This window comes from Pseudorca crassidens, chromosome 12 (assembly GCF_039906515.1).
Source record: "Pseudorca crassidens isolate mPseCra1 chromosome 12, mPseCra1.hap1, whole genome shotgun sequence".
NCBI lineage: Eukaryota > Metazoa > Chordata > Mammalia > Artiodactyla > Delphinidae > Pseudorca > Pseudorca crassidens.
In genome coordinates this window covers 17,204,743-17,224,706 of record NC_090307.1, presented here as the reverse complement: position 1 = coordinate 17,224,706, position 19,964 = coordinate 17,204,743, and the positions used below count along the sequence as shown (strand labels likewise).

General features: G+C 40.9%; 1 protein-coding gene and 1 long non-coding RNA gene across 3 annotated transcripts in view; one reads left to right on the top strand and one right to left on the bottom strand.

Annotated features, from left to right (window-relative positions):
* The window catches only part of LOC137203261 (uncharacterized), a 62,778-nt gene extending 55,839 nt beyond the window's left edge, over positions 1-6,939 (top strand). The window contains exon 4 of the long non-coding RNA XR_010933014.1: positions 6,924-6,939. This is a non-coding gene — a long non-coding RNA (uncharacterized lncRNA). The remainder of the gene's footprint in view (positions 1-6,923) is intronic.
* Positions 1-19,964, bottom strand: part of ATP8B1 (ATPase phospholipid transporting 8B1) — a 113,521-nt gene that overhangs the window by 14,240 nt on the left and 79,317 nt on the right. For both annotated transcript variants that reach the window (XM_067698979.1, XM_067698980.1), the window contains exons 10-20: positions 19,781-19,939; positions 19,523-19,611; positions 17,252-17,442; positions 14,444-14,652; positions 12,959-13,002; positions 12,156-12,312; positions 6,086-6,274; positions 4,255-4,367; positions 2,449-2,613; positions 1,590-1,701; positions 523-598 (exon numbers count right to left, since the gene is read on the bottom strand). In XM_067698979.1, coding sequence (XP_067555080.1) covers positions 523-598; positions 1,590-1,701; positions 2,449-2,613; positions 4,255-4,367; positions 6,086-6,274; positions 12,156-12,312; positions 12,959-13,002; positions 14,444-14,652; positions 17,252-17,442; positions 19,523-19,611; positions 19,781-19,939 — 1,504 coding nt within the window. The remainder of the gene's footprint in view (positions 1-522; positions 599-1,589; positions 1,702-2,448; positions 2,614-4,254; positions 4,368-6,085; positions 6,275-12,155; positions 12,313-12,958; positions 13,003-14,443; positions 14,653-17,251; positions 17,443-19,522; positions 19,612-19,780; positions 19,940-19,964) is intronic.

The following is a 19,964-nucleotide window of genomic DNA, read 5'->3' as shown; positions in this document are numbered from 1 at the left end:
TTCCCCACCGTGACAGTCAAAGATGTCTCCAGACATTGCCAAATGTTCCCCAGAAGGCAAAGTCCCCACCTCCCCTACCCCAGTTGAAAACCACTGCACTAGAAGATTAGGTATTTATTATTCACTTTCCACATTAATTCTCATTTTCAAGTTGAAAATAAGGAGTGATCAAGACAAGTCACTAAAGGCTGGAAGAGAAAAAATACGTATATAATTCATACTAAATAGTGGTGTCTCAAGCCCACTTCCTTTTTCAGCAGACAAGCACTGAGCGCTTCCAAGGAATACAGAAAAACGGCCCCTGAAAAGGCAAACAAGGCCCCAGGTTTTCCTACAACATAAGGTCGAAACATGGTGAATTGGAGCTGCCTGTTGTTTCCTTGCTTCATTTAAACTTGAGGAAACTGTGCCAACTGACACATTCTAGCTCCCATTTCTCTGTATCTGCTGTGTCTACTGGGTCTAGTCTTGCTTTTATAAAAATGAGACGTGACATTCTCATACTGCAGGCCCTTTACCCACCTGATATCTTCCCCATAGCAGATAGTGGTATCTTCAGTAAGAAGTTCACAGGCAAATCCTATATTTTCAGCAGTTTCTGCAACAGAAAAAAGTTAAGTCAAATGTCATTCCTACTGATGAATTTAATAATGGACTTTAGTAATGATATTTTTTCAATTAATGAACCAGATTCAATCAGATATGTTGTTTTTCTGTAGCAATGTCTAGAAATCACATAAAAAAAATCCCTTTCTCTGTAATAAAGTAAATGTAATAAGTCAAAGTCTGGTTGAGATGTTTTCAGTAATAAAATGTGCTATATATCAAATACATAAACTGGTTATTTAATAAATCAATGTTGATTGAAATACTGAACACATTTAGTTCATGTGGTTTAATCATTCTGTTATGGGGGAGAAGGATAACCATTTCCATAAGCCCTCACATGGGGTTCCTACTGGAGGTTTTTTCCCCCTCTTCCACCACCATTATTTGTTTAAGGTCAGGACTTAATCCCTTAGCTTATCAAAGTGTGTAACCCATCAACTATGTCAATCAGAGTAAGAGAAGTGATCTAGTTTCCCATGGGAGGCTTCTGAAGTAAAGAATCAATACAAACAACTTGTTGAGCTCTAAATTTAAAAATGAAAATCTTCCCTTGGGTATAAAATTTTCATTATAATTTTCAAGCAGTAAAAGGGGCAAGAAAACAAAAGTTCAGTATTTTGTACTGTTCTACTCTGTGCCCAACAGGTGGCAAAGTGCTGGGGAGGACAGAAGGGACCAGAGTATAGCAGCCCAGTATAGCAGCCCACATCTGGTGGGAGAGAGAAGACTAAACACAATCAGGAAGACACGACAAAGAGCTCAATTTTAAGGAGTAAACTCTGCTACTGAGGGAGCTTCGGGAAGGATGCGGTCAGGATGGGCTGGAATAACAGAAGGATTTCTTAGGGAAAGAGTCTCTGTCCCAAAGAAACAGACAGTGTTTGTAGAGGATGGAAAGTTTGAGGTCACCTTGAGCAAGGGAAACAGGAGCTATGAATATTTGTGAATTGACAGATACGCTTCCGTGCAAACTAAATTACCCTTTTTGTCACCAGTAAGCACCCAGATCTTAATGTCAGCTTTTGCAAGTTTTGAAATGGTTTCTGGGACTCCATCTTGTAGCTTGTCTTCAATAGCTGTTGCTCCCAATAGCTGAAATGTACATTAAAAGAAAGGAATTAGCAAATAAGCCAAAAATGTTCTTAATTGCAGTTTGCCAAACTGTAAAAAGGACTAAATACACCCCAGTTGGTGCTCTATTGGGGCCAGTGGCCAGCATTAACTGGGAAGGCTGTCGTGTGTCATACTCATCAAAAACTAAACAGCCAAAAAGTTTTTCTTAAAGTAATTCACCAAGACAAAAATGTAAGTACAAATCAAAGACAATAAAAAGATACTTTCATTGTGTGTATACTACTTTACACGGACACAAGCCAATTTCTCTTGCTAAAAGTCAATACTAACTATTCACTGAACATTTCCTTTTAATATAAACACTAAAAGCAGTAAGTCTTAAACTTTAAAAAGTCTCTTTAACAAATGGTATATTTTCTCATTTCAAGATTTTGCAAAATATAAATCATCTCAGTAATTCTCACAATGTAATAAGTATATGCGGGCTTGTTACTGCATACAAATCACAGTGAATTTATTAAGTGATATAAAAATAACAGAATCAGAATCTCATCGTGTTTTCTGTCATTTGGTTTCTCCTAATGGCAACTCCTATTTTGCTTGCTGAACAAAAGAGATTCAGGTGACCTAGATCCACTGCACCAATTTCAAATACTGAAGTTGGAATTCTCTTTCAAGCATGAGATCAAAACTGTAATAAAACTTAATAAAATTTCCAATTCTGTTTGGAATATCAAGGAGAAAGTTACAAAGGTTAAAACTCACAATTAAGTCTTTTTCAATCTCCTCATATACTTTATCCAGAGCTTCATCCCGGTTGGTTGAGGCTATACTTGCAGCCATAAACTTTTTATTCCATTCCTCAAATTCTTTTTCTTCAATTTCCTTATAGCAAAGGCACAGGGTTCTAAGAGTCTCACCTGCAAAGATCTGTTTAATTTAAAAGACAATCCATTCACCCAAAGAATAGTTAATTTTATGTAATTCAAGATCAAGTTTGAAATCTTACTTTGAAATAATACAATAAGAGAATTTTAAAAGACTGTGAAAGATGAATTCTGTACACATACATTCCATAGAGGAGATTAAACAAATACTTTATTTTTCTAAGTATTCTCAATATCTTAGGAATATATTCGTCGTTCCGAAATTAGTTCAAGGGAAAAGCATATCTTTCTTGAGAAATGAGAATATCTCATTTGTCATGAGAATTAAAAAAACCCTTTTTCTCTTAACGAAGAAAATAACAGACCAAGGAAGCTGCCTTGGGGTATAATGATTTTGTAAACCAGACCTGACACCTTTATAATTTGTTTCTACAAACTGTTACAAGTCCAATCAACTATGAACTCTCAACCAAGCATTATTCCCTCAAACCAATTCTGAAATACATGAGTCACTGTTAAAGCTGAGATAAAACATTTTAATGAAAGAGTCTGGAAGATTTAATCATGGTGAACAGATTTAAGCCAATTTAAATAGCTTAAATATGAACCAGTAAAAATGTTCCATTACTTCACAATCACATCTTGTCTAGCCCAAAATGGCAGAACTGCTTCACCCAACTGAGGGTCTGTTGTCAAAGACTCTTTGCAAGGTTCTGCATGTATTTGATTAGACTGCCCTTGTTCATCTCCTCATGAGAAATTATCCAGTGTAACTGCTTCAGTAACATATATAACCTTAAAATGTGACCCCACTTACTAAACATCATATTCATCAGGCTTCTTTCTGAAGGACCTTTGGCCCCCAAACTCTGACCCATCAAGTGAAGGGAAGAAAAAAACCCTTTATTAAGCACCTACTAAGTGCTAGGGGCTGTGCAAGATGGTTTTCATCCAAGAGGCTTTGCACCAACCATCCATGGTAGGAATTATCCCCTTCCTCTTCCACACAGGCAATTAATGATTCATCGGAGACATCAACCATTTCCCCCCAGAGGGCACAAAACAAGTAAAGAGGCAGAACTGGGACACCAGATCTGACAGATATGCTCCATACTTCATTGCCATCATTATATATAAGCAAAACAATATAAGGGTTGGTAGGCGATTCTAAAAGAGAAATTTCCAGAAGCATTCTGAATAATTGCAGTATCACTGGACCAAGTACATAGTCCCCTAAAATAGCAAGTTTGAAGTAATGAAGACCAAAGTGATTCTCTAACAAAGATATCAGAACTTGGTTATCCAGTGCACTGCTTTGTCATGCCCTATCATACATGAATGCTTTCTTTCCTTCACTGTACACTAGGACGTTGGAATTCTTGGAGACTACGGCACAGGATGGTTATGTAGCTTGCTGGAGTTCACCAGAAGAAAGACCAGTCTTTCTCCTGGATCAGTCCTGTAGATACTGCTGACCTGGATGCTGGGAAGAGGTAGCAAGGTCATTTCCTAGGAAGTCAGCGTCAGGGACAGAACATATTCCTACTTTGGTGCTCTTTCCACTCAACTACACCAAGACAATAGAAAGGTCAACAGTTAACAGAGAGCCTTCATTCCAGCTTAAGGGATAGTACCAGAAAATAAGTTTGGAATCTGTGGCATAAAGAGTGGAAGTGAGACTTACATCCAGGGCATCCTGTGTCTCTTGTTTCGTAGGATTCATTCGATGTAACCGTTCATAAATTACAGTGTCAGCACCTTTACAATAAAGCCTGATATTGCCTTCTAGGGTTCTTACTAGTAGCAAGGGAAGGAAAAGCAAATAAAAAAGTTAATGTTTGATTTCTTAAAAGAAAAGTACATTCATAAAGTTAATTTGAAGTGTTACAGTGCTAAACATTCATAATTAGTTTAAAATCAGCAATGTACTGAGAAAAATGTTGCTCTCAACGATGGTAAGCCACTGTCTACATAGAATGTAATAGTGAAATAAATATGAAAAGATTCCTTCAGTCAGCTCAGTTTTCCATAGCCTTGCTTATTCTTTCAGCAAATATTCACTGACTCCCTACTATGTGCTAGCTTCTTCCATAGACCCTTTTTTGTCCATGCCAGCCAGTGGGAATCTTTCTTACCTATAAACCCACAACACTTAACTGCCTTTAATACTGGGACCAAAACACGCTCCTTGTGACCATTTTCTTGGCTTTTTTGATCTCTGCAGTAATTTAATTGTATTACGTGTTTCATCAGTAACTAGATTTTAAGTTCTCTAAGGTAGATGCCAGGCATGATATCAGCCCAGATCAGTGCTGGGTACGCAGAAAGCACTCAGTAAAATGAACCTAATCCGAGTTCAGGAGGCAGTTAAACCTATATATCTTTTTGGTTAAAAAGTCAATCTCATGGTGGAAAAGCTTATAGATATCACTTAACCCAGTGATCCAAGCTGATGTGACCAGCAGTCACACGCCTTCTGATGTGATATGCTGGGAAAGACACGGCACCGATCTACGTACCCTTCCTGCCAACAGTGCGTCATCTGAATCTAATTATGAGGGAACATTAGACAAACCCAAACTGAGGGACCCTCGACAAAATAACAGGCCTGGGCTTTTCAAAAATGTCAGCATATGAAAGATCAAAAACAGGTTGTGGAACTCTTCTAGAATAAAGGAGACTAGAGTAACAATCACCGAACGCAATATGGAATATTAGGTGGGGTCCTGAATCAGAAAGAGAATTCCTGGTAAAATTCGAAAACGTTCTGTACAGATAATAATACTGTAATGTTAAATTTTCTGAGTCTGATCAGTGTACTGTATATAAAAATAGGTGAAGGTTCCCGATCTTAGGGAATACCTACTTAAGTATTTGGGGGAAAGGGGCATGAGATCTGCAACTGACTCTCAAATGGCTGAGAAAACAAGAACTTGTAAATGATAATGACAAAGAATTTGTGACCAGTGCTAACAATGGTGGATATGGAAGAACATACAGGAGTTCTTTCAAGTGTTCTTGCAATTTTTCTGTAAGTTTGAAATTATTTCAGTATTATGAAGTGACCACTGTCTCCACTTGGCTGCCTGGGCTGGAGGTATGATTTTGATTCCTAAGCACAGCCTCGCTTTTCTCAGAGCTCCTCTCCTGCTACACTCTCCCTTCCCTGGTGTCCCTCAAGCCTCCAGCAGAAGTCCTCAGAGTGACTCACGATATAAAAGCTCATGTGGGTCTACCACCCACGGTGCTGCCACCCAGATTCCACAGCTGGCAGCCCACATCTTTGAAGATACACCAACATCTGCAAGATTCAGATCTACTGCATTTGTCCCTTCGAGTGATGGACATGGTGTAGAATGAAGAAAGAAAACACTCGTTTGGACAAGCCTGCGGAAATCCTCCGGGAGCCAAGGGGTTCATTCACTGCCTATTTTATCCTGGTGTCGCTAAATAAAATGTGTGAAAGGCAGCATCTCAATGAGCCATTCATAGACATACCCCGAGGGGAGACCTACCAATTATAGACATTCGCTTCCGGTCACTGTTGAAGTCTAAAATGGCGAGAACACTGTAGGTCCTCTCAGTGCCCAACTCACTGATGGTGATCGTGTTCTGGGTCCTGGTGAGGAAGACAAAACCGAAGTTCCTGGCGGCGCTTACCAGAGCACCTTCGTCAGGAGAGGCCGCCTGGTAGTTGAGCTGACCTAGCAAGCGAGGCAGGAGAGAAAACGAGAAAAGCTGAGCTCACCACCAAGGGTTCACCAGTGCAGTTCACGTGCTGGGTGAGGATGTATGGTTACCCCTCGGTACCCGCAGGGGACTGATTCCAGGAGCACCCCCAGGCAAATTCTATGGATGCTCTAGTCCCTTATAAAATGGCAGACTACAGCAGATACAGCTGGTGTTCCGCATCTGCAGGCACAGAGGACCAACTGTATTGCAAAGCCCAAATCAGCCTCAAGAAAACAAGTCACTGATTTTTAAGGAGTATGCCAACGTTAATTTTAAAGTTTTTAAAAGGTAAACTTTTATTTCTAATCATAAACAGTGATATAAACTAGAAGTAAAAAAAAAAAAAAAGAAAAATCTGGCCAAGAATAGGGGAAAAAAAATCTCATAATCCCACCATCTAGAGGAAAAACAACACTATTGACATTGTTATCATTTCTTCCAGTCCTTTTGGAAATGCCTATTTCTGTAATAGTTTCCATCATGCTAAATATACATTTACATCCTGATTATTTTAACATTGTATTTTGAGCATGTTATCATAGCTTTAAAAAAGTCTTTCTATGTGTTATTTTAAAGGAATGTAACCCGTGAATGTAACATGTGACCATTTTCCTATTACAGGCACTTAGTTCCTTCCCCCAATTTTTTTACTCTAAAAAATAACATTGTGAACTTCCCTGGTGGTGCAGTGGTTGGGAATCTGCCTGCCAATGCAGGGGACATGGGTTCGATCTCTGGTCCGGGAAGATCCCACATGCCACGGAGCAACTAAGCCCGTGTGCCACAACTACTGAGTCTGCGTGCCACAACTGCTGAAGCCCGCGCACCTAGAGCCCGTGCTCCACAACAAGAGAAGCCACCGCAATGAGAAGCCCGTGCACTGCTGCGAGGAGTGACCGCTGCTCACCACAACTAGAGAAAGCCCGCCTGCAGCAACCAAGACCCAACACAGCCATAAATAAATAAACAAACAAACAAAACTGCCTTCTTTCAAACCACTAAAAAAAAGTTTAAAAAATAAATAAATAATTTAAAAACACTGTAATAAGCATTTTGTATGTGTATAAAGGTTTTTCTGACTCTATTTTCTAAGGATAGCTTCCTAGTCGTGAAAATACTGGGGTAAAGAATATTGGTAAATTTTAAACCTGTTGGCATATATTTTACTCACTTCTTTTCTAAAAGGGTTGTACCAGGTTATCTTCCCTCTAGAAGAGTGTGCTTTCTTCAACTTAGCTATATTCTCATAATTTAAAAAAGTCTCAAAATGTATCAATCTGTTCAATATCTTGATATTTGAAAGTTATATAATGGGAAACTGCCTTTATTTCACAACTAAATTGCAACAATAGGAGTAAATCTCACAATGTTGAGTGGAGAAGCCAGACACCAAGTACATACCACATAATTCCATTTACACAAACCACAAAACAGACAAAAGCCTACCCACACTGTTCGAAGTCAGGACAGTAGTCACCCCTGGAGGGGCAATGACTGAAAGGGAACATAAAAGGGATGTCTAGGGGATGGAAAATGTTCTGTTTGTAAAAATCTGTGTACTCACGACAAGGGAGTATTCAACCTGTGAAAACGAGCTATATGCTTGTCTCTGTTTACATGTTGTACCTCAGTAAAAAATTAAAAGAAAAAAAAAGCTCCGCCTATCCAAGAGTTTCTATTTTTCTACTCTTAGTTCTTCCATCTCAAAGTAGAATGAAAAGTATTTCTATAGTCAGATGAATTTCCACAGGAAAAGGCATTTCGTTTTCCACCATGGTATGATCAGGATGCACCCATAGATGGATGGGCAGTTCTTTACCCCATCCGTCTATGGGGAGGGGGCGGATGCCCCAGGGTGCACAGCTGTAGGTAGAGCTAAACGCCCCGTCCCCACCCTACTCCCTTCACATACATGCGCAGGTGGTTCACTCTAAGTCAATATTAATCACTCCCAAATAGTAATTAAAGATGACAGTTAGGTTGGTCTCTCTCATTCTGTTCACCCAGAAAGTCATACACCAGAAGTTATGAATGTACTTGCTAAATCCAGCCATTCTACAAACACACACACATGCCAGAGGGTAAAATATTTAACCACAGCTAAACAAGCAGCAGTGAGAACACAGTCCCCTCCCTTCGGCAAGTTTCGCTGGTAGGGATATATTGCATCATACTGAAGGCAAACTTATTTCCAACAGAAAGAAAAGGAACAAAATGATAAAAGGTGGTAAAGTTCCCATGAGTAAGACAATCATATCTGGAGAGAACACTGATACTTTTATCATTAAAAGAAAATCCTTCCATTTTGTTCTAGTAATGGAATCACAGAATTGCAGACTAATAGAGACAGGAGGGACTTCAGAGACCTGGTCCAAACTCCAACTTTATGTTTGCAGGAGGAAACCTGGACTAAAAATTAACCTCCTGAAACCTCTTCTGAAGAAAACTCTTTATTTACCACACGCTCAGACACAACCAAAGAGACTTTCTTTTCTTTTACAGACTAATTTGTGGATCACAGAACTGATGCAAATAAAATAGATGCTGAAACAACAAACTCCACCTCTCATTATCCTGATTTCATAGCTTCCTCTGGCTGATCATCTTCTAGTCACCAGTCTTGAAACAAGTTACGTCTCAGATTGACTATCCCCCCACCCCCGCCATTTGTTACTTTCTCATCCTTCCCAAAGACTCCACGCTAACCCAGGTCCTCAGTTTCCTCACCCATCTCGTGTGTCCTGGCTCCAAACTCCTAAAACTCAGCTCTCTAATCATAATCTCATGGTTCATCCCAACTTAAAGGGCTTCAGGCAAAGAAATTGCCTCCAAGCCTTTCGAACTCTTCTCTCCCATGGCCTCTGCAGGAGGCAGGAGGCTACATGGCCCCAAGGTGTGTCTCCCCACCCTGTGTACACATACACTTTCTCCCAGTGACTCAAGCAAACTCTAACCAAGGTACTGCTGGGAAGGGATTTTATTGATATAATTCAGGTCCAGATCGGGGTTGACCTTAAGATAAGGAGATTATCTGGGTGTTCCCAACCTAACTGGGTCAGTCCTCAAAAGGGACGGGGCTCTTCCTGGAGAGAGAGATTTGAAGCATGAAAGGGGTTTGATGGAAGGGAGAGTCTCCACTGCTGGTTTGAAGACAGGGGGAACCATGTGGCAAGGAAGGAGGGAGGCCCTGGGAGCAGAAAGCAGCCCCAGCTGACAGCCAGCAAGGAAATGGAGACCTCAGTCCTACACCCACAGAGAACTGAATCCTGCTCTCAGCTTGCAAGAGGATGCTGATCTCCAGTTGACAACGTGGCCTGACCTTGATTCTAGGGAGATTCTTAGCAGAGAACCCAGTCATGCCGTGTGCCCAGACTTCTGACCTAAAGAACTGTGAGCTGATGAATGGGTGATTTAAGCCACTGACTTGGGGTGATCCACTACAGAGCAACAGAAAACCAATGCAGCTCCTCCACACTCAGCCTCCACGTGCCCTACATGTACTCAACACTTGGGCCACACAAACCTTCTGCTGAGCATACGTGACAAGATTCTCACCTCTCACTGTTGATGTTATGCATAATAAAAGACGAGCCAATCTCTACTCTTCTTGTAAAAGAGGGAAAGTGAGAGTGCAAGAGCAGAGGCACACCAGCATGGTGGAGTGGAAGGACTCAGCTAAAATGAGTCCTAACATGCTGTCTGAGATCAGGTAGGTCTTGGGGCTTCTGGTCTGAATTTCCTCATCTATAACATTTGGAGGAGTTACTCCCAAGGTCCCTTCCAATGGACCCTTTCAAGGTGCTTTTATGTATCAAAGCCAAAATCATTGTTTCTTTTACCTCCAATAGCTTCTACACATTTCGTTTTCATGTCTATTTCTCCTCTGGAGATTTCATCCACTACATGTGAAGCCTCAGCATCAGGAAACAGAAAAGGACATTCGTTTGTACGCTGGGCTGATTAAAGTGGAGAAGGCATATGACAAAAGGGCACCTTTTGCTCTCTCCAGAATGCACATGTGTATCTATATAATGTATCATTGTGTCCATAGGTGACAAGATACCTAGCTTTCATTAATACTCGACAAATTTGCTCTAACAAAGCTAGCACAAGCTGCATTTAAGAATGCTGCAGACTTGGAAACAACCTAAATGTCCATCGACAGATGAATAGAAGATGTGGTATAGATACACAATGGAATATTCCTCAGCCATAAGAAAACAATGAAATAATGCCATTTGCAGCAACATGGATGGACCCAGAGATCGTCATACTGAGTGAAGTCAGAAAGAGAAAGACAAATATCATATGATATCACTTATCTGTGGAAGCTAAAATAGGACACAAATGAACTTAAACAGAAACTGACTCACAGAGAGAACAGATTTGTGGTTGCCGAGGGAGAGGGAGGGAAGGGGAGGAATGCAGTGAGAGTTTGGGATTAGCAGATGCAAACTACTGTATAGAATGGATAAACAACAAGGTCCTACTGTATAGCATAGGAAACTGTATTTAATATCCTATGATAAACCATAATGGAAAATAATACAAAAAAGAATGTACCTACATGTATAACTGAATCACTTTGCTGTACAGCAGAAATTAACACAACACTGTGAATCAACTATACTTCAATTTTTTTAAAAAAGGTTAATTAAAAAAAATAGAATTCTTCAGAGGAATCTACAAGTCAACTTGCTTGTTCCCATGCAAATACACACGAATTATGTTCCTTCAAAAGAAAAAGGCACCTTCAGGAGGCCTAGGCTTTTGGCTGCTACTACTTCAAACCCCAAACATATCTGAATGTAAAAAATAAGTTCTCTCTGAAATTATTTTGTAGTAAAGACTGTCCAAGTTTAAAGTCCCCTTATCATCCAGATAAGGTGTGACTCTTCATAAATATTAAGTATTCAGATAGCGAGAAGATTTTGATTCTTCTGTTATAATGCAAGAGTCAATCATTTTTCTTACTGATAAGATTTCAATTCCAGAGTGATAAACACATCTGGCGCTAGAACTGTGAAGGAGATGTATATTTCCGGAGGCCAGGAGCCTGTTTCATGGGTTGCTGGCTCGTATACCATCTAGTGGAAGGGGCCCACAGACAGTCGTCGTTTGGGTGGAGATTCGACAAACTTGTCACGCACACAACTCTCTTTTTATTTTTCCTTTGGACAGTAATATTTGTTATTATAGGAAATATGTATACACCTTGTTATATTTGTACTTTCAATTAATTTAGTGATGATTTGCAATATGCTATGTGGATTCAGGCTGCAATCATTTGAAACTTGACGTGATATACCATCATAATTCATACGATCCTGTGATTCTAAAGTTTAAATCTCACCAGGTTGAGATGGGAATTTTCAGAAGTCATTTACTTTGAGGGTATTTGGGTTCTCTGAAATATGTGACAGGATCCCTGGGAGAAGGACTTTAAGACAGTTGCACTGCTATCCATTCACTTCTTTTCCCCAGAGGGGATTAAAAAAAAAAAAGGACTCAGGCGACCTGGTCTAACTGTTTTGTCAGCTGGCCCTCTGGGTAAACAGACCAATCATATTTTTTAGGAAGAAGAAAGATTATATCAGAAACGCCTTTTGCAGGATATCTCTGGCAAAGAATTACCTATGGGAAATAGAACCCAGGATCTAGAAGGCAAGGCTCCCTGGAGTATGCCATGTAAGCCATGCACTTCTCTGGGGTATAAAATATCATAATTGAAACCTAACTGAAACACCTCTAGTTCATACAACTCTTTATATGTGCATTCGAGTCCCAAGCACGAGTTCCCCGTAAACTAAAAAAACTGGTCCCCAGTGTCCGAGATGCGAGAGCCACACTCACCGTCGAGCCTGTCCACCATGACCGTGTGGCACACCGCCAGCAGGAAGAAGAACTGTCGCACTTCCGGCTCCTTCCCCGACTGGATTTGCTCGACGAGATAATGGTCATAAAATACAAGCTTCCCATCGGAATGCGTATTCCAGCTAAAATCCACTGGCTGAAAGAAGCAGAGGAGGAAAAGTCAGTGTGATTTAAAAGAAACAACTTGGGCTTCACAAATGACAGGAACTTTTCTCTGAAGCCGTGTCTTCATGCAAGCATCACCTTAGGATTTTAACACGTTCTGAAGTGTCAAGAGGCTCACATCTGTCTTAACACAGCCTGTTGTGAGTTGAATTGTGTCCACTCAAAAAGATATGTTGTCCTAACCCCTGGTACCTGGGAATAGGACCTTCTTTGGATATAAGGTCTTGGTCGAGGTGATCAAAATTAGGGTATACTGGATTGGGGGGGCCCTAATCCAATGACTGGTATCTTTATAAAAGGAGGGAAATCTGGACACAGACACACAGGCAGAAGGCCATGTGACGACACAGGCAGACTTCTGAGTGCTGAGTCCACAAGCCAAGGAATGTCAAGGATTGCAGGCAACCACCAGAACCTAGGAAAAGGCAAGCAAGGATTCTGCCCTAGAGCCTCCAGAGGGAGCGTGGCCCTGCTGACACCTTAATTTCAAACTTTTAGCCTCCAGAGCTGTGAGGGAATACATTATTGTTGCTCTAAGCCACCCATTTTATGGTGGTTTGTTACAGCCCAGGAAACTCATACACAACCCAAGAGATTTCCTAAGTGAAAGGACTCACCTCTATTTTGCTATGACTGTTCTGAGAAGCATCCCGATGGTCTCCTGTGAACAAACAGGACAAAACAAATTGAGTCAACGGGTCTCAAAGCCTGTTTCTGGACAGCCCTCGAGTTAAGAATGGTTTTTCAAGAGTTTTAAAAAACAAACAAAGCATAACAAAGAAGATATTTGATACCGACCGTATGTGGCCGGCAAAGGCTAAAATATTTCCTATCTGGCTCTTTACAGAAAAAGTGTGCTGGTTTCTGGTCTAGAGGTTCAAATACTGGCAAATTGTGTCCGTCTACACTGCCATCTCCTCTGGGGCCAGAATCACGTCCTATTAAGTGCTTTACCGCCGCCCTCCCCCAGCTCAGAAGGAACCACCACCCACGCAGAGGAGAACCCCTTCCTCAAGCCCTCAGCATCCCACCTTCCTCACTGATGTTCTGGGAAAGTACCATACACAGCACAAAGTTTCCTCCAAGTGGAAAGCATATGATGTTATGCTTACAGCTTTTAAAAGAATTATATCGTTTTTCTTTAAAAGTTAGAGCACCCTATTTGAATACAGCATTAGCCTTGAATCTATAGCACATTTCAGAATATCAAATGGAAATCAATTTTTAAAATATAATTGTAGTGAAATACATGTTAACATACAATTTACCATCTCAACTATTTTTTTTTTTTTTTTGCGGTACGCGGGCCTCTCACTGCTGTGGCCTCTCCCGTTGCGGAGCACAGGCTCCGGACGCGCAGGCTCAGCGGCCATGGCTCACGGGCCCAGCCGCTCCGCGGCATGTGGGATCCTCCCGGACCCGCGTCCCCTGCATCGGCAGGCGGACTCTCAACCACTGCGCCACCAGGGAAGCCCCATCTCAACTATTTTTGAGTGAACAGTTCAGCCGCACTAAAGTCCAATCACACAGCTGTGCAGCCATCAACACCATCCATGTCCACGGCTCTTTCGTCCGGTAAACTTGAAACTGTGCTCATTAAACACTACCTCTCCTCAGCCCCTGGCAACCACCATTCTACTCTCTGTCTCTGAATTTGACTCCTCCACGTACCTCAAATAAGTGGAATCATACAATATGTGTCCTTCTGTGCCTGGCTTATTTCACTTAGCAGAATGACCTCAAGGTTCATCCATGTCGTAGCAAGTTTCAGAATCGCCTTCATTTTTAAGGCTGAATAAAATCCCTGTGTGTATATACCACATTTTCCTTATCCATTCGTCCACTGATGGACACTCAGGTTCCTTCTAAACCTTCACCACTGTGAATAATGCTGCTACGAACATGGGTGTGCACATATTGCTCGAGTCCCTGCTTTCGGTTCATTTGGGGTGTGCACCCAGGAGCAGAACTGCTGGGTCACATGACAAGTTACATTTTTGCGGAATGTGTACCTATTTCTGACTCCTGACCTCCCCGAGCCACTCTGGGAAGGCAGCCTCTGGTCACACATGCCCAGGGACTGAGTCACAGCTTCCACTCACCGTAAATTTGCCCGTTGATGCAGCATTTTTTAAAGGTCATGATGTTCTGTGTGAGCGTCCCTGTCTTGTCAGAGAAGATGTAATGGATCTGCCCGAGCTGCTCATTCAGCGTGGTGGTTCTTGCCTTCGCGGGCGTGTCTTTCTCAGGATAGTACATCTGCAGGTCCCAGTTGATGAAGTAACTCTGTCCAAGACGAATCACTTCCACGCTAGGAAGACAAAAGATTACTTTTGACCGAGCTCTCAGATATGAGTGGCAGGCAGTGGATCTTGTCCTAGCTTTGCGCCAGGAGCGAGCTGCTTATCTATTGATACAAAGAGACAAGCCCTGCGGTGACCCATGTGCCCAGTCTCTGGGTTCTCCTGACCAAACACATCTTTCTCCAGCTTCAGGGTCAAAGTGTCCTCTCAGTGTGATTTCCTACTCACTCCTGAGCACATCTGGCCACGGCACCCCACATTCAGAACACGCCACCCACACGGGTGACATGGTAACACTGCAGGGGGCACCCTAGGATGTGACAGCTTCTACTCTTTTCTCTCATTCCCCATCGCACTCAGAGACAACTGGAAAGGCATGTTCACCTTTGCCCTCAACTGGAGGACAAAGGGAGTGAGGGTCCACTAGGTTATACACCCGTGTGTACTCTCAAGTGGGACAAAGGGCTTTTGGCAAATAACCCCTAAAGCATGTTTTTTTCCTAAATTGTTTTTTTAACCATTTTTTAATTGAAGTATATTGTGTTAGTTTCAGGTATACAGCAAAGTGATTCAGTGATATATATATATTTTTTGAGGAATGTGTACCTATATTTACATATTCTTTTTCAGATTCTTTTCCATTATAGGTTATTACAAGATACTGAATATAGTTCCCTGTGCTAAACAGTAGGTCCTTGTCATTTATCCATTTTGTATACAGTCCTAAATTCTTACAAGGTTACAGAATGTCCAAAATACGATATTCTAAAAGGATAATTTCCATTTAAAAACTATAACTGATTAAATCTATCTCAACTATGTAAGAAAGGTGCTTACACATCCAGCAACTGTTCAGTGGGCAAAGGATGTGTCTATAATAAGCTAAACAAATGGAAAAATAACTCCCTCCTTCTCTCCTCCCTTCTGTATTTCCTGAGTGCCTACTGTGTACCAGACACCATCCTAGGTACAGGGGACACATCAGTAAACAAAAGAGACAAAAACCCTGCTCTCAAGGAGGTTACCTTCTAATGGAGATGGACAAATAAATAAACTGGTAAACACACAGTATATCAGGTGACGAAAATTCTCTGCAGAAAATCAAAGCAGGGTGAGGGGAGCTGGAGACCGACAGGCAGAGGAAGTGATGTTTAAGAAAGAGAGGGTCAGGAAAAGCCAGGGGGATAAGGTGACTTTTGAGCAGAGATCTGAAGGAAATGAAAGAGCAACCATGTAGATACGGAGGGGAAAAGCATGTTACAGGTGGAGGTCAGAGCAGGCGCAAAGGCCCTGTGGCAGGCACTGGTACGGCTGAGGAATTCAAGGAGGCTAGCGATGAGGGAGTCCAGGGAGTGGGTAGAGATGCTGGAGGTTATGGTTGGGTGTGGAGGGCAGAGCAGCAGATCACATGGGCCTTGTGGGTATAGTGTGGCTTCAGTGAGTCTTTTCTGAATGAATAGACTGTAGGGTTAAAAACAAAGCAGAGATACCATCTGAAATGACCTGATTGATTTATAGTTTGAAAGGACCTTTACTTCCAAGAGAAACAAAGAAAATCATATTAGTCACATGATGTGGCTTTTTAAACCTAAAACTACATATACGGTTTATTTTATAACATACATTTATAGATAGAGACAAAGTCATCTGTATAATAGTTCCCCTAACAAAGGTAAAACTCATCTCAGTTTTTTTTTTTTTTTAAATAACTGCAAACACATGGCTCCCCAGGGCTTTACTTCATGTTAAAAGAACAATAGTAACTACCTGTAATAAAATTAAAAATAAAACAAATGCACATGTAATAAAATTAAAATAAAATAAATGCTTCTAATTACAGGTGTGCATGTGGCCCTATATGCCTCTGGGCTATTACTTCTCGGAACTAAGAGAAGCTCTGAATGCTGGGAATATCTCAAGGCACCATTTCTCTCCCAACGGTCTGAAGTTCAATTGACCAGGGATAGTGAACTTTGATATTAAAAAACGAAAAAGTAAAACAAGTCCGAAATATCACAGAACAAGGTGATGACCATTTGTCAGAGATACGATCCTGACTCTTATCGCGGTTGAGGTTGAGATGAGAAACACAGAACATTTTGAGAGGTTGACGGTGGGCAGGGAGAGTGGTATTCCCATTAGAAGGCAGCATTCAGGAAGCCCAGTGAGTTTTCCAAGCAATAGGTATAGCAGGTGGTAATAAGGAAGACACAGAAAAGAGGTTAGGAAGGCTCCTGAAAAGGAAAACAACCAAGTTATACCACGACGTTGTAAATCTTCACACAGCTCTTTCTGATGCTTGGGCTTTGGAGCCCACCAAGAAGGAATCTTGCCAAGCAAGTGACTAAGGAGTAGAGTTTGATCTCTGAATCTGGTAGCCGTACCTATCAAGAGGTCGAGATAAAAGATGCTGTGTCTGGCACAGAGCAGACACACCAACGTTAATTTCCTCTCCCCGTATCACCCTCAAATCTGAAATGAAAGCTATTTTCTTACTTGTTCCTTATGACCTTTGAAACAAGAATTGCTAGAGCTGAAGGTGTTAAGTTGGGAAGATGTACTGTGTTCTTCCATTAAAGCAAAAGGCCAAAGAGAAGACAGCCTTACCTGACGTAGAGAGAGATGGGCACCAGGGTATTCAGAACAATGATGTAGCCCCAGAAATTTAGGAATCCACGGTAGGAGGGTGTGGTGTCTTCTCCATCATAGAGGTACCAAGAATAATTGCCAACTTGAGCTTCCCAGTAAGCATGGCCGATGGCAAGACCCGCAGAAAGCAAGATAAGGACAACAAAGATCTAAAAGACATTCAACAGTTAAGTTTATTCGAAAGATGCATTATCGACCCCACGCATTTTATAGATGCTAGTTTATCTTATCAATACTTTCCTTATGTATGATAATTTAGTAGTCTGTAAAAACAACACACTTAAAATAGAAACAGTGTCATAAGAATGCTTTGAAAGTCTATTTATTTCCATGGTTGATTGATTTATCCTACATACCACATATAAGGTGAGGTTTTGTTCCCAAAATTATCTTTCAGAAGAGAAGGTGGTATCTTACATTCAAATCTTGAAATATTCTCATATTATTGGACATCCTCTCAATTACTTTTCCTTTGAACAATAGCACGCTGTTTGGGAAAGACACCTTACCTTAGCGTGAAACAATTTCAAAGAATGCTAAATTGGGATACGTATAGAAAATGTTGGAAGGAAATGATTTTTTTTTAAAGAAGAAGGCAAGAAAATTTTACCCAGATTTGGGTAATTATTCCTGAAGGTTTAATGATCACTTAACGTTTACGATCCTTTAAGAAGTCATATAGTAAGTATTCTGTTGTGGAAATTGAGCATATACTGAAGGGATGAATAAAAAAGTCAACAGCCCTAGTGCTAGTTGGTTATTTGTGGGTAAGAATAAAATTTCCAGGGGAAAATTTAATTTTCTGGACACAGATTCCGAAAGTGCTCTATTTCAAAAGAACTTGGCACAGAGGAGAGATGATGAGCACCTGTGAAGGCTCACACCATAACCAAGACAATGACATGGAAGATGCATCAGAAAAGTTCAAATGAAGCTTTCATGAAATGTGAGAGCAGGGGAAAACAAATTGTCCTTAAATTAATATATTACTTTTATGTAATTTTGAATATGTATATGCAATTGAAGTACTGTAAGTATTATAAGTCTCTAAAAGTTTACGTATTCAAATTAAACTAGATCAGATTGATCAAAATGGTGGACTAGAAGGACCTGGAATTCACCTCCCCTGTGAACATACCAAACTAAACTAAATACCTGAAAAAACTTCTCATTGGCAAACTGGAGGACTGCCTGATATTTAGGGCCACCCTACATGCAGAACAGTTAACATAGCAGTCCTGAGACTGCTATCCTTAGAAGGCCTGTTTGCAAGGTTGACTGTTGGCTGGCTTTTGGGAACTTAGATTTTGGAAGGGTTTCCTGATTCCTTATTTCTTATTCTCTGACAAGAATGGCTCACTGTGCCTAACTATTTGTGTAAAACAATATGTTTTATGCTGAATACCCACATTCCTTTAGGGAGTCTGAAATTTTGGTACATGCCAGGCAGATAAGTGCCTACACGACCAGACCCCAATAAAACCCAGGCACTGAGTCTCTAATGAGCTTCTCTGGTATAACCAACATTTCACATGGGCTGACACAAGTTGTCACTGGGGAGGATTAAGTGTGTCTGGTGTGTATGACCCCACTGGGTGTGTATGACCCCACTGGGAGAGGACTCTTGGAAGCTTGCGCCTGGTTTCCTCTGAACTTTGCCCCATGAGCCTTCTCCCTTTGCTGATCTTGCTTTGTAATAAGCAAGAATTATCATAATAAATTCTAACTATAAGGACAACTATACACTGAATTCTATAAGTCCTCCTAGTGAATCATCAAAACTGGGGGTGGTCTTGGGGACCCTTGAGAGAACTTATACCTAAATTTGCCTTATATTTGGACTCATACAGTACATGTCGGGGGCAAAAAAAAAAAGGTTGGCTTTTAAGAGAACTATCCCTATGGGAAACTAACAGCAGTAAAATCAACACTACATTGACTTTAGGAGTCCAGTCCCACTAACTTATCTAAGGCTCCCTGGTTTCCCAACTGATCACTTCACTCATCAACTCAGGATACCCAACAACTGAAATTTACATTCCCAGGGAGATTCTCCAATTAGAAATGTAGCATTTCTGAGAAAAGGTGAGGGAACCTCCTCTCCCACCCCCCCCCCCCAACTCTGGTGCACCTTGTGAACTTTCCTACTTGGCCTACAGAGATAAGACTTCTCTGCGTCAACAAATCTAGACCAAAAGACAGCAATCTACCAAAACAGAAAATAAATACCGTATACACCATGTAGTTCATCAAGTAATCAATTTTAGTTCTTTTAAATCTGGTTTTCCCACTATTCTTCATTATTTTAGTGTCAGCACCTAAAAATGGAAAATTCAATATGATCAACAATGGGGAAAATCAATTCACTGGCATGTCAATAAAATGACTCTTTCTTTGGTTTCAACGGAGAAAGGACATAAAATCAATTTCCTCCTTTAAATTTTTAATGAGCCTACAGATCAATTTCCCAAGAGACTCAGAAAGTACCTGCAAAAATGACCAATCCATGGCAGAAATCAGTGTTCCTGATTACACAGCCGCGTAACAAAATTTTATCAGCATCCAAAGGAAAACTTGTATTTCTCCAAAACAGTGTTCCTGTAAACTTATCTAGTCGGTTATTCGGTTCCTCACATTCAATAAAACCTTTTAAAGGAGATATGATCTACAT